The sequence below is a fragment of the Podarcis filfolensis genome, assembly GCF_964270895.1.
Source record: "Podarcis filfolensis genome assembly, chromosome: 14".
NCBI lineage: Eukaryota > Metazoa > Chordata > Lepidosauria > Squamata > Lacertidae > Podarcis > Podarcis filfolensis.
The window spans coordinates 28,125,942-28,141,142 of NC_139616.1; the positions used below are offsets into that span (position 1 = coordinate 28,125,942).

Sequence of the window (15,201 nt, forward strand, 5' to 3'; positions counted from 1 at the left end):
AAGGTGGTAGAGAAACTTTAATCATCATCATCTGTTGGCATTGTGTCTGGGTTGCCCATTCATAAGCAAGGCACAAGGGGAACAACCTTCCCCTGCAGCTGGTGTTCTTCAAAGCATGGGCCCAGGCAAGGCCATGGCCAATAGGTTAGAAGTTTGGTTGCAACTCAGCTTGCAGAAGAGGACATGGCATGGGGTTAAGACAGATAAAGCGAGGGACCTCCACATTCCCAGAATATCCTTGTACAGTGGTACCTGTACAATATGCTTCAGGTTACATATGCTTCAGGTTACAGACTCCACTAACCCAGAAATAGTACCTCAGGTTAAGAACTTTGCTTCAGGATGAGAACAGAAATGGTGTGGTGGTGGTGCAGCGGCAGCGGGAGGCCCCATTAGCTAAAGTGATGCTTCAGGTTAAGAACAGTTTCAGGTTAAGAACGGACCTCCGGAACGAATTAAGTACTTAACCCAAGGTACCACTGTACCTTTAACCTGTCACCTGTCTCTACAGACTTGCTGTTTAGACTGATACAGTGTATCTTAAGTTGCATTATGCTTACAACTTCCTCATCCTGCTTCTCTCTTGGACCCAAAGATGGGTTGGTCATTAGATGAGGAGACCTCACTGAAAGGAGCCCCACCCTAGCATCACCTTGAAGAAAAAAGGTGGGATCAAAAGGTAATAAGAAAGAGCAGGGATGCACATGTATTTCCATGGATCTTTGGGGCAGTTTGTTTTCCTCCACAGCCCAAGACATCCTAAGCGCAATGGATCCATGATGCACCTGAAAGCCCCCCCCCCCTCAGAGATACAGAACAGCACTCAGCAGGAGCCAAGAAAATCAATAGCCCTTCCCAAAGATATAAGAAGCGAGTGGATATAGAACACACCTTCCCCCTCCAGACACACAAGAAGCATCCGCCAAAACGCAGGAACTGCCAAGGGGTTGGAATGGTTTATATCACCAGGCAGGAAGAAAAACACACTGCCCCAGTCCAGATGCTTTCAAAATCTCTCCAATGTTAACAGGAAGGAGCAGGCGTTGCGGATGCCAGCTCTCCTGGCTGCTGAGAGCCCAAAGGCTTCCAAGTCTGTCCTGCAGCCCAACCCATCAAAGGGGGCTTGCAGAAAATGGACTCCATTTCGCAACCGCACCCACTGCATTTCTATGTTTATGACTACATTCAAGGTAAATTATCTGGTCAATGAATGAGAGAGTCATTCAGTGAGCCAAGCACACAGAGTCCGCGAAGCAGCATTTCAGGCACTAAGGACTGGTTGAAGCAAGCTTTCAGATCACACAGGGTTATTCTTTAAGACTGAAGGCTTGGAGGAAAGAGATGTCCTTGTGCCTGGCAGGGGTGGCACTTGCCCAGTTTTGTGCAATGAACTTCTGTAGTTGTTGCTGATATAGCAAACAGAAAGGATAAAAGGTGTGGTTTTTTTAAGCCAGCTTACATTAACAAGAAGAACTTCCCATCTGTTCTAATTTAAACAAATAGATTAATATAAGAAGTCCATATGTCCAAATAGGCATCTCAGTGAGAGTGATGATTATAAGCTGTAGAAGGCGCAGTGAGATTTTCTGACCCCTGAGTAGGAGATGGTGAAGAGTGTGTATTTCTGGCCTCACAGCCAGTTTCTCGATCACCATAAAGGCAAGCAAAATATATTTTTATTTTTGTTGTTCTCATACCACAAGGATGTAATTTAAGTGCAGGTGAACACCCCCAAATACTAAGGATTTCTGCAAAACAAATCATTAATTCCTTAACAGAAAGAAGAAGATGCCACAGGACATGCCCACATCGGAGAGCATTATGTCACCAGTTGTGGGAATGTTCAGGGGTGCAGGAGAGGATATATTGTGAGATTATATCCTAATCCAACTTGTGCTAACAAGTTCCCAAAATATCAGCAGAGTTTATAGACATTCCCCTTTAAGTTCGCAACGGTAACGCTTGCACAGGTTCGCTAGAACCTCTATAATAATTACTCTGGTAATTTCCCCTTTGTTCCCTCTTAAAATACAAGACACAACACAGTCTTTATAAAAGTATAAAAGAGTTTACTCACGTTCTGTTCACAATATGATCCCAGAAGGCACACAGGCTTAAAAAGGTAAAATACATTTAGAATCTATCTTGTAGCAAGATAGTCCTTATCTCCTCTCTTGGCTGGGAGCCAAGAGAGCATCCTTAGATGTTTCCTCATCGAAGGAAGATGGCAGAGAGAGAAAGTGGCTGCCTGCCCTGTGCTTTTGTCATTACCTGCACAGGTGAGGCCACACCCACCTCTGGTCACATGCGGAGGAAGTCCGTCCCCAGGAAGTTTACCTGCTTGCTGGACAGACATCCCTCCCCATGTTCTAACATGTACACTCTAGGAATGTTGTCATTGACTGCTCCTGTGTTTACATCCCACATACCCCTTCTCAGGCAATACAACATATACAAAACATAAACAACTTTATTCAACCACCCAGAGTCCCAGCTTGACACGTAGATTCTGGAAACTCTCTCTTGGTAGGGGTTTCGTCAGGATGTCAGCAGTCATCTCTTGGGTGCTGCAGTAGGATAGCTCCACAAGTCCATCCTGGATCATCTGGCGTATGTAGTGGTATTTAACCCCAATGTGTTTTGTTCTGGCCAGGAACTTCTCACTCTGCGTCAGCTTCAGGCAACTTTGATTGTCCTCCAGCAAGCTGACAGGCCCTTTCCTCACCAACCCAAAGTCCTTTATGAGTTGATCAAGCCAGGCGATCTCTCTGCAGGCTTCTGTTGCTGCAACGTATTCTGATTCTGTGGAAGATAATGCTACACAGCTCTGTTTATAACTGCCCCATGCAACAGGTCCATCCCCAAACATGAAAACATGACCACTTGTTGATTTATAATCAGCATTATCCCCAGCCCAATCTGCATCAGTATACCCAATCAACTTAGGGTCTCTGACGGCTGGTAACCTTAATTTACAATTCATGGTACCCTTCAAATATCGCACCACCCTCTTTACACCTGCCCAATCATGCTCAGTGGGAGAATTCACTTTTCTGCTAAGAATCCCCACAGCATTAGCTAAGTCAGGTCTACATGTGGTAACTAAATACAAAAGTTTACCAATCGCCGACCTGTAGTCATTGTTGTCTGGCAACTGCTTCGAATCCTGCTGATTCTTCAGGAAGTCAGTAGCCATTGGTGTAGCAACTGGATGTGCGTCTTGCATCTGCATGTGCTCAATCAGCTCATGGATCTTCTGTCTTTGGCTGAGAAGAAATGAGCCGTCCTCTTCTCTTTCCACCTGGATCCCGAGGTAGTACTGGACATCTCCTAGCTCCTTGACCTCCACCTCTTTGCTAAGGTGCTTTACTATCTGTGTATAGTCTTTCTCACTTGCTGTGGCAATAATCAGGTCATCAACAAAAGCTAAGATATATGAGAATTGTCCATTATTTGACTTACTGTACAAGCACTTGTCAGCGTCACCTTGCTTGTACCCAAGTTGCGTCAGCATTTTATGCAACTTCTGGTTCCAGGCTCTAGCAGCCTGTTTGAGTCCGTAAAGTCCTTTCTGGAGTTTGCACACTAAATGTGCCTCATGTGGTTTTACAAAACCTTTGGGCTGTTTCATGTAAATTTCTTCAGAAATCTGCCCATGTAGAAAAGCGGTAGCAATGTCAATGTGTTTCACCCTCATTTTCTTGGAGGCCGCAATGCTTAAAAGCATTCTTACACTGCTGTACCTCACGGTTGGTGCAAAAACTTCATCATAGTCTTCACCAAAACGCTGTGAAAATCCCTGTGCTACAAGTCTAGCTTTGTAGCGCTGCACTTCTTCTGACCCCTTCTTAACCTTGAAAACCCATTTACTGCCAATAGCCTTCTTACCGGGAGGCAGCTCAGTGAGTGTCCAGGTCTTGTTTTGATGCAGTGCATCCATCTCCTCCTGCGCGGCCTTCCTCCAGAGACTGGCTTCAGCAGCTGGCATCTCCTGTATTTCTTCCCAAGTGGAAGGTTCCTGCGGAAACACCGACCCTGCAAAGTAGGACAGTCGTAACGGTGGGACACCTTTGTTGGTTCTGGATGAGATCCTGACCTCTGGTTCTGCGACCGCATCAGCTTCCTCATCCTCCTCCAACGCAGGCATGTCCCCATCTGAGTCCTCCTCTTCGTCTCTGGTGCCGCCAGGGTTCTGGTCCTCTGCGTCTTCTGGTGCGTCGCCTGTAGGGGGCGCTGTAACACTCGAAGGCAGATTATTACTTTGTGGGGTCTCAAAAGGGAAATATACGAACTCTTGAGTCCTTTCTGACTCATCTGAAGAATCCACAACAGTGTTCTTAGTGTCTACTTTTCCATATTCATCAAAATAAACCGCATGGTATGCATTTGTCTTACCAGTTTGTAAGTCCATAATTCTGTATCCTTTGCCTCCAGAGGCGTATCCCACCAGGATACCTGCTTTTGCCCTGGAGTCAAGCTTGTGTCTGTGTTCCTTGGGCACGTGGAAGTAGCACGGACTTCCAAACACACGTATGTGCGACAGATTGGGAGCTTTCCCATGCCAAAGTTCAAATGGTGTGCGCTCTGCACCTTTAGTTGGCAGTCTATTCTGCAAATAGACCGATGTGTATACTCCTTCGGCCCACAGCTTCTGTGGCAAACATGCATCCTTTAGCATGCACCTTGTCATGTCCATAATGGACCTAAACTTTCTCTCAGCTATGGCATTCTGCTGTGGTGTGTAAGGAATTGTGGTTACGTGTGCAATTCCTTCCTTGGCCAGGAGAGCCTGCATTTCATTTGAGCAGTACTCACCTCCATTGTCGCTCATTAACACAGCTGGAGCTCTTTGGAATTTGTTCTTGACCATGGCAATGTATTCCTGGAGCTTGTCCACTGTCTCACTCTTCTCTTTGAGGAAATATACAACACAAAATCTTGAAAAGTCATCCAGAAATATTAAAATATATCTATTCTTTCCCAGTGAGGGAACATTCATGGGTCCACATATGTCAGTGTGCACTATGTCAAGCACTTTGTTGCTTCTTTGTTCTGCACAACGTGGAAATGAAGGTTTTACAGCCTTCTCAGTAATACAGCTTATGCACTTTGCTGGAGCTTTGTTGCTCTGCTTTACCTGCAAACCTCTTACAAGATCTCTTTTCTGTAGATCCAGAATGACGCTGGTGTCTCTGTGTCCAAGCCTTCTGTGCCATAGGTCCAGATCTGCTTCATCCTTCTGGCTGGAATGTGCCACTTTTGCAGACTGGTTCTCTGAAAGATCAAGCTCATATACACCATTTATTAGCTTTGCTTGAGCAAACACTTTGCCATTTCTAGTCACTTTACATTCTCCATTTCCAAATGTGATCTGGAAACCTTTCTTGTCCAAAGTGGACACGCTGATTAAATTGCAGCTCAGCTCTGGTACGTACAAAACTCTAGAGATTGTGTTCTCAATGCATTCATTGTTTATATTGCATTTCAGACTCATGGAACCTGCACCTTTTGCTTTAACAATGTTCCCATCTGCAATTTCAATTTCAGATCCTTCTTCATCCTCTATCTCATTAAAATAGTCCCTTTTATGACAAAAATGGGAGGATGCACCTGAATCCAAAATCCATTTATTACTTCTATTCTCACGATTCTGGACAGTTAAATTCCTTTCTTGCAGTAGCCATGTGCATTCACATTTCCCCTTCTTTTCCCCTTTTGGCTGAAAGGGGTGGGGTTTCTTCGCTTTAGGAGCCCTGCAATTCTTTGCAATGTGTCCTTCTTTGTTACAATTGAAACAAATCACTTTCTTAGGCATTTCTTTCATCTTTGTAAATTGCCTAGATGCATAACTGCTGTCTTTGCTTCTAGCATTTCTCACTGGAGATTCAGCTCTATCTCTGCATTCTTCTTTTAAATAACCAATCAAGTCTTTAAAAGTCAGACCTTGTCTATGATCCATCAAACTTACAAATGCACTAAAGCGTGGTCCAAGTGATGATAACAAAAATGCTATCTTTGTATCTTCATCAAAAGCTTTGGGAGTCAGATCAATTCTTTGAATAATCTCAGTAAACTTGTTGATGTGCTCTGTGAATTCCTCTTTTGAATTCATCCTCAATCTGGTTAGTTTACACACCAAGTTTCTGAAGCAGTTTATGCTAGACTCTCCATACACGCGCTCAATATCTCTTAAGATTTGAGACGCATCATCTGTACTATTTATTAACGATAGCTGCTCATCACGAAGTCCACTCAAAATTATGTGTCTAGCTTCACTGTTCATGCGTTTCCAAGCACTTATCTTGGCTAAATCCTCCTCAGTTGTTCCTGTAGGCTGAGGCTTTAAAGCTTCCAAAATGTGCTTATAATCTAAACATGCTATCAAGCGCTGCTTCCAGTGTATGAAATTGTATTCATTCAGCACAGGCATTCCTAGCTTTGCATCACTATCAAAAGCTGCTCTAGCCATCTTAAAATCCAAAATTTGAAAATTCTTCAAAATTTCAAAATTTCTCAAAATTTTAAAATCAAAATCTCAAAATTCAAAAAAATGCAAAAACAATTCTTCACTGCCTTGGGTCACTGTGAACTCTGAGGGAAGGGGGGGTTGCTTAATCCCCACTGCACAATGGAACAAAGGACCATGTGCTTACCAGGAAGTTAACTCAGAAAAATACTACTCAACTTAAAATCACAATCCAATGCAATCCTTCAAAAATACGCAGAAATATGCAATACTGGGGCCCAATAACCCTTTGTGGGAATGTTCAGGGGTGCAGGAGAGGATATATTGTGAGATTATATCCTAATCCAACTTGTGCTAACAAGTTCCCAAAATATCAGCAGAGTTTATAGACATTCCCCTTTAAGTTCGCAACGGTAACGCTTGCACAGGTTCGCTAGAACCTCTATAATAATTACTCTGGTAATTTCCCCTTTGTTCCCTCTTAAAATACAAGACACGACACAGTCTTTATAAAAGTATAAAAGAGTTTACTCACGTTCTGTTCACAATATGATCCCAGAAGGTACACAGGCTTAAAAAGGTAAAATACATTTAGAATCTATCTTGTAGCAAGATAGTCCTTATCTCCTCTCTTGGCTGGGAGCCAAGAGAGCATCCTTAGATGTTTCCTCATCGAAGGAAGATGGCAGAGAGAGAAAGTGGCTGCCTGCCCTGTGCTTTTGTCATTACCTGCACAGGTGAGGCCACACCCACCTCTGGTCACATGCGGAGGAAGTCCGTCCCCAGGAAGTTTACCTGCTTGCTGGACAGACATCCCTCCCCATGTTCTAACATGTACACTCTAGGAATGTTGTCATTGACTGCTCCTGTGTTTACATCCCACACCAGTGTCTATCAGAAGTAGCCAATTCCTTCCTGTAGAGACAGTGTGGAGCCCAACATACCCAAAGTATCAGGATGGACTCTGCTGCCTCGTGTGCAGAGCTTTCATTCACGAAGCTGCTCTGCTCTACTGGGTGGTATCAACCAGGAGGCAAAAGGAACCATCACACAGCACAACCTTCTGTGCAGATAATTCAGGACTGTCATCAGTCAGCAAGCATTTGGGCCTCCAAAACAGAGAGTTGTGTAGGCAGCTGAACTGATTGTCTTTTATTCTGCTCTTGAGTCATTCCCCCTCTGCCTATTGCAACCTTCCTCTCCTAATTCACGTTCTCCACCTGGAAGCAACCTCAAGTGACTCCTACCCATGCACACTTTCTCCTCATCACCAAAATCTGAGCTGTGGGTAAAACAAATGCATGAAAACAGGCCACTGGAACAGACACCAAAACTGAATGCCGCAGCCAACCTCACAATTCTTGGGGTGCTCAATATGCAAGCTGGTAGCACACAAACATCTTGAGATGATTTTGAGTAACAAAACACTCTAGACGGGAAGCGTTGCAGCCAACTAAGTCCTACTCAGAGTAGACCCATTGAAATGTGTCTGTCTCAGCTTAGCTGTGAGTCAGTGGTGTAGCCCACCCACCTGCATGTAAGGTTGATCCATTGCTCACATGTCCCTAGACTGACATAACCTGACAGGTAACTTTAGGATTAGTAATTTAAAAAACTGAAAAAGCAGTAGCTTGAAAGGAAACTGTTGCAAGTTTGCATCAGAAGAACAGGCCTTACACATTTAACTAGCTTTGAATTAAAAGGCTGTGCATCTTGAAAAGCTGTTTTGTGATATTATAGGCTGCGCAAATGTGAAAGAAAGAGCTAACATTTACCTCCTTTTTCAAATAAACCAGGTAAATGTATCTGTGCCATCATTTGGATGGTGTCTGCCAGTGGGTGCCTTTGCCTGTCCTTTCATTGGGGTGAAATGGGGTGGGGTGAGGGGCCCTATGGGGCAGCACTTTCTTGCAACAACCTTACTCAGTGTAACAACCTTCTAAGCAGGTTCTCTGGTGACAAGGAGGGTGGCGGGTGGCGAGGAGAGAACTACTGGAGGATACAGCCAGTTCTCCTTTATCACATACACTAAGAAGCAGCCTGTTAATATGCATGGGTGGCACCCCAGCTTAAATCCCTGGCCCAGGCATGACACTTTGGCACAGCAAGCCCAAGGCTCCCACAACCCTTGGAAAAGCGTTGCCTGCCGAGAAAGGGACTCCATTGATTTCTCTGCAACGTGCAAGCAAAGCCATACAGACACAATCAGATATCTTAGACTCGGAGACACCCAATTATAATTGGCTCTGAACTGAACCGGATTAGCCACACACAGAGCAAATGACAGAGAATGTGGGATCAACAGCCTGGAGGAAGCTTGGTGTTCTCGTTGCCCAGGCGGGGATGGGGGAGGGGAGGAGGGGGGGGCCGGCTGCAGAGCCGATCAGGCAGCTTGTGGCTCCTCCATCCACTCCGTTGCGCAAGGAGAGCAAAGAGTCCTTCTGTGCAGCAGATGGGTGGAACTGTCCTCTGGAAGGGGTCTGGGGGCCGGAGTTGCAAACTACCATTCCGAAGAGATTCGCGCACCAACGACAGAAAGACACGAGCCTCCCCTTTACATCTAAGGCGATGTGCCGGGAGAAAACCCTCCTGGAAACACCAACGGGAGCATCGTGTCACTGTAACGCTTCTTCCGGGGCACCCACCAATTGCTCCTGTTCTCGGATGCCCCAGAGGAAGACTTCAAGTTGCCCAAGAGAAGCGGGGGCTCAGGCACAGCTGCACCCGCGGTGGGTCTGGGTGCCCTGGACCCCTCTGGGGCATTCCCACGCACGCACCCCCAGCTGCTATTGCTGCTGCTGTTCTGACACCATAATCGGTCTAAAACCTTATTTCAGGAGAAGGAAGCTATCGCCGATCGAGCCCCCCCCCCCCGGCGCCCCCCATTTCTGGCACTCGCAAAGCAGGAAGGCCCCAGAGCAAAGCCGCCTCTCTGGCCCCCGCCCGCAACAAACTGGCTGCCTCGCACTGGCCCTTCCAGCCCATCTATTCATTATATTTCTTAATGAACTGCATGCACTTTGCCTAAGTTTTATAGTGCCTTTTTATTTAAGCTTTCAAATATGTTGCGAGTCACATGGAGACCTTTGTGCGTAACAAGAGACTAACGAACTAAAGGTGATAATAATAATTTACACCTCAGCAAAAACACATGAGGGGGGCGCTCAATAAAATGAAGCCTTGGCTATTTGAGGACGCCCCATCCGAGAGGGTCCCCATCCCTCCTCCTGCCCGCTCCTCTCACCTTTACAGCGCAGGCAAGCGGCTGCGGGGATCTCCTTTCCCATCAGCAACCCGGTTCTCCTCGGACTCCTTGGCACATGAACAAGGCAGGCTTAGCGCTCAGGCACAGAAACCTGAGGGGCGGCTGAAGCCTTCAAATCTCCCTCAGAAAACTTGCCTAGAGGCGTAGAGTCCCTGCTCGACAGGGAGACACCTCGCACGGAGCTCATAACTCTGCCCTCAACCCGCCTTGAGGAATTTCTGCTTTCTGCCCCAGGAAGGGATTCAGAAGAGCCCGTTTTGGACAGCGCACCTTGGACAGCATTTTACGCAAAACCGGGTGGTGGTGGTAATACTCAGAGCGTTTCAACACAAAGTTCTTATCCCAGGGGATCAGGATTGAGTTTTCAATTGCACAGGGGCACGGGGCCGCTTTCCAACCCCAATTTCGACCACGTCTAAGACTTTGCTGTTCTTGGAACAGGGGTGAGTGGGAGGGTGGAACGCAGCATGACTTTGTTTGGGGACATTTCCGAAATATTGTGAACAGCTTTGAATAGCTGGACAATCTTCTTAAAATGAAAGGGACACTCGCAAGCAGCTCTCAGGAGGAGAGCTGAGCTGAGCTCCCCTGTTGCACTACAAGGACTCCTGACTCCCTAACTGCGTTTTGACAAGCAAGGAGCCACCTGCGGCTCATGGGCAGGGAGAGTCGCTCCGGTCTTTTGGCCCGTCACAAGCTTGAAATCGGCCCTCGGCTCTCCCAAGCATTGCTGGTCCCTTCTCCACAACAGGGCGGCTTTCAGGACCATGGACAGCGCTGCGCAAACAAGCTCCGTGCCTCGCTTGCTTTGACACCCTTCGGCGGCGGGAGCAGCTCTCAGACCACATCACCTAGCCTCTCAGGGAGGTGGTCTTTTCCCAGCCTAGGTTCCTGGCTTGCAGGGTGACACGTCTAAGCAAGTGCGGGCGAGAGGCTGCCCTAAGCGTCGGGAGAGAACGAACTTTCTCCCTTGGGATTCCCAAGCCAAGGGTGTAGGGCAACACGTGGCGGCAAAAGCCCCGCCACTCGCGAAGGTGAACTGCCCCAAGGAGAAATCGAACCCTCGGAGGCGACATTCCTGTCCCGGAGGGACGGAGCCCGCCACCCACCCAGGGCTAAGCTTGGTTCCGAAGGGGGCAAGCTCCAATCGCCTTGGCCCAGGGGCCTTTCGGCGACATGGGCAGCCCCGCTTTCTGGCCACCAGCAGGAGGCTCAAGGCCGCCCGCCGGAAAGTCCTAGCCATTACTCCGTGCCAGAGCAGAAAGGCCCCGTTTCAATCCGCGGCAGCATCTCCGGGTCAGGCTGCAAAAGGGACCCTGTCTGGATCACCGGAGAGCCGCCGCCAGCCCGTGTGGACAATACTGAGTGAGGTGGACCCCCATGCTCGCTCTTCCTCGGTGCCAGCGCAACCTCTGGGCGCCTTTACCCGGCGAGTGCCCCCTTCCCGCGCCCGCGCGCTGCTCACCTGTACCAGTCGAGGCCCTTATCGTAGTTGCGGTCGAAGAAGTGGGGTTCGGTGCCCACGGCGCGGACGTCGGGGTGCGCTCGGAGCGCCTCCAGCAGAGCGCGGGTGCCCCCCTTCTTCACGCCGATAATGAGAGCCTGCGGCAGCCGCTTCTCCCCGTAGTCCGGCGTGGCGGTGGCAGCGGCGGCGGCAGCTTCGGAGCCCGCGGCGGCAGCAACGCTGGCGCTGCTACTGCTGCTGTCGCCGCCAACACCGAGGTCCCGGTCCGGGGCGCTGCTGGGGCTGCTGGCTGAGGGTGGGTCTGTCTCGGTCCAGGCGCGGCTAGGCTCGGTGGCCTCGGAGACAGAGGGCGGCGAAGGGGTACGTAGCCACGCGGGGCTCCCGTTGCGCGGCGGAGGGGTGTCGGCGGCAGAGGGGCTGAGCGGGGAGCCCTGCGGGGCGAGCGGGGACGAGGGGAGGGCGCCGGGGCCGCCCATGAGGCTGTAGCAGGCGTAGGTGAGGCAGAGCGAGAGGCTGCACATGCAGAGCAGCTTGCGGGCGGGGGGGCCCTTAGGCGGGGGGGCCATGCCGCCTGCCCGTGCCCAGCCCCGGCCGCATCCTGTCAGCCGCCCGCCGGCCGCCGCCCCCCCGGCCGCACGGCCCGCCGCCGCCGCTGCTCCTGCTGCTGCTCCTGCCGGCCCCCGGCCCCCCAGCCGCCGCCTCTGCTCGGGGGGAGCCCCGCATGGCACAGCCGCCCGGGCGGGCCCCGCGTCTGCCCAGCCGAGGCTGCTGCTGCTCCTGCTGCTCCCGCTCCTGCTGCTGCTGCTGCTGCTTCCGACCGAGGGAGTCCCCGGCGAAAGTTTGTGCTGGGTGCTGAGCAGGAGGCGGGGCGGCGGCGGGGCGGGACGAGGGAGGGAGGGATGGACGGAGGATGGACGCGGCGAGGGCTGTCTGCTGGGGCGGGGACGAAGCAGCGGGCCCGGCAGCTACTAGCTCCGGCAGCCCACCCAGAGAGCCCCTGACCTGCTGGGAAGGGTCTACCGGAGCTTTCTCGGCTAGCCCGGTCCCAAGAGGTGCCTACGGAGATGGCGGCTCAAGGACAGCCAATCGCCTCCGCCTCCGAAGCCGGACGCAGTGAGGGGGTTCAGAGCCGTTTGCCTCTAGAATGGGGTACACCCCGTCCCAAAGCGCCCAGCTTCCGCCTTTCGATTCGCTGGTTGGCTCGGGACACGTGGCTTCCTCTCTGCCCCAGTTTCCCCCTCGGGAACAGCAGTGGCCTACCTGGCCTGGGTGCTCTGTGTGTGTTTGTGTGACGAAATTAGCGATGTCACCTCCGTGTGATGCGCCTATCTGATCCTTGGGCCGGACATTCCGCGAGTAATGCTCTGGCCATGCTGCGTCGGAAGTGGCATTTGGACATGCCCCACCCCTGCTCAGCGTTCCTGCTCTTGACCGCTACTCTCCTCCGGGCCGAGGCAGGTTGCACAGCCCGTAAGTTGAGAAGGGAAGCCAGAGACCCGAGTTCACACGTCACTTGGGAAGAGGCTCCTTACACGAAGGAGGCTTTCCTTCGGCGGGGCTCGTTAGGTCCTGCTCGCCTAGCTAGGCGACGTCGACGGCGCTCGCGGGCTGACTCTGAACATTTACAGGCGCGTTGTTTGGAGAAGGGAATGGTGGCGTGTCCTGATCCGAGGCGTCCATAAACCCTTCCCAGGATTCCTGTCCGGCGTGGCTGCCCAAGAGCAGCAGCAGCGAGATTTCAGCTCGCTGCTGCTCTCCGCTGGACAAGCGGTTCTGCTCGCAGCTCCAGTCCAGATAAAGATTATTCCTTTCTAATATATTTTTATGGTCCACATGAGACCGCTGAAATGGAGAGCCTGGGCGTTCCTGTAAATCATTTTCTGTAACTGGTGGATTCCCCCCTCGGCTCCCTTACGGGCGTTAGGCAAACGCGAGACTGGGACTGACAGGCCGAGCAAGGAGGCTCTTCTCCGGCTTTGACAAGTCCTGGAAGGAGCAAAGCAAGCCTAGCTCAACCTGGTGTTCTTGCAGAGGTTATTCCTGGGAAGTGTGTGGTGTATGTGCGTGCACGCGCGCGTGTTTGCATCTTTCTCTTGCCCCTCTTTCTCTCTGCAGGACTGCCTTGCAAAGGGACAGCACTGCTCCAGCTCCCTTAGTACATATTAATTGCTCCCTTGATACCCTTTTCCTGTTCTATTGTGCCAGCCTGCACATTACAAGCCAAACGCTCATTTAGCCCAGCATCCTCTTTTCACTGTAGCCAGCCAAGTGCCACCATCCACTGGGAAGTCCCCAAGTAGGATTTGAGTGCAACAGCAGCAGGAGGGGGACTTTCCCCACTTAGGATTCCCACTTAGAGGCATATTGCCTCTGATAGGGGAAAAAGTCATTGTGGCTTGGAGCCGTCAATAGCCTTCTCCTCCAGGAATTCTTCTCATCCTCTTTTGAAGCCATCCAAGTTGGTGGCCATCACTGCCTCCTGGGAAAGTGGTTTGCATAGTTTAACAATACGTTGCATGAACAAGGACTTTCTTTTATTTTCCCTGAATCTCCCAACATTCAGTTTCATTGGATGCCTACGAGGTCTGGTGTCTGAGAGAAGGAGAATAGCTTTTCACTATACATTTTTGTTGGAATATTCAGGGAGGCAGGAGAGGATATATTGTTTAATTATATCCTTCCCAACTTGTGCTAACAAGTTCTACAATTTAGCAGAGTAACATTCCCCTTTTAAACTTTCACAGCGGATAGGTTTGCCAGGCTTGTATAAGCCTCTAAAATGTTTCCTGGTAATTCCCCTTTATTTCCTCTTAAAAAGAATAGACACATCACAGTCTTGTATAAAAATACAGTGCTACCTCGGGTTAAGAATTTAATTCATTCTGGAGGTCTGTTCTTAACCTGAAATTGTTCTTAACCTGAGGTGCCACTTTAGCTAATGGGGCCTCCTGCTGCAGCCGTGCCGCTGCCATGTGATTTCTGTTCTCATCCTGAAGCAAAGTTCTTAACCCGAGGTACTATTTCTGGGTTAGCGGAGTCTGTAACCTGAAGCATCTGTAACCTGAAGCGTCTGTAACCTGAAGCGTCTGTAACCTGAGGTACCACTGAATAAAATAGTTTACTCACACATCCTGTTTACAGATGGATCCCAGAGGGCAGACTTAGGTTACAAAATATATACACATGGAATCTATCCCATAAGGAGAGCGTCTCAGGCTAAGGAGATGTTGCTTCTTTGAAGAATAGAGTCAGAGAGAGAGATGGCTGCCTCCCCTGTGCTATTTTGTTACCTGCATAGGTTAGGTCATGCCCACCTCTGGACACATGTAGAGGAAGCTTGTCCCAGCCCAGGAGGAAACAGGAAGTTCCGACTGGCTGGTCCAGACATCCCCCTTTTATGTCCACTCTAGGAATATTATATTTGACTACTTTGTGTTTCACACTCCACAATTTTCAACACACCATGGAAGGCTGCAGAGTTTTGGCATATGTCACAAGAGACAGTGGTGTGTGCCTCCAGGTGTGAAGTCAAACGACTGTGTTAGCAGTGCCAAAGTGACCTTTCTGGGGCACATGCCTGGGCAATGTGTATGGGGGTCCTAGGCTGCCCAGATGACACAACTCCCCACTCAGTCTCACTGATGTGGTCCAAAAGAAAGCAGAGCAATACGTTTGGCACCAGCTTGGCTGCAGGAGTTGCTGGAAGGAGGTGTACAAGGTGCCATCCAACTGTCTTGAGGAATCCACTCTGGATTTGCGTAGGGCTTACTCCTTAGCCCTTTCTTCTCCCAAAGATATCCCACAAGGCAGCAGGACTTTAGGATCAGAGTTGTCCTTCTCCTAGATGGGCTACCTTCCCAGGTTGATGAGCCCCATCTGCCCCTCACCTCCCTCTACAGCATGTGCAGAAAATGCCTTCTTGACCATTGGACCCACTATTGGTTTTGTCTGCTCAACCCACCGGAGCCTGTCTTTGCATGCAGGGGAAGTCCCTAACTCACCAGG

The 15,201-nt window shown here is 49.9% G+C and overlaps 1 protein-coding gene across 1 annotated transcript in view; it reads right to left on the reverse strand.

Annotated features, from left to right (window-relative positions):
• LOC310748765 (heparan sulfate glucosamine 3-O-sulfotransferase 4-like) overlaps positions 1 to 11,824 on the reverse strand; it is a 93,530-nt gene extending 81,706 nt beyond the window's left edge. Inside the window, exon 1 of the mRNA XM_083584625.1 lies at positions 11,197 to 11,824. Within this exon, the coding sequence (XP_083440751.1) occupies positions 11,197 to 11,762 (566 nt within the window). The 5' untranslated portion in view covers positions 11,763 to 11,824. The remainder of the gene's footprint in view (positions 1 to 11,196) is intronic.
• Between the last annotated feature and the right edge of the window lie 3,377 nt (positions 11,825 to 15,201).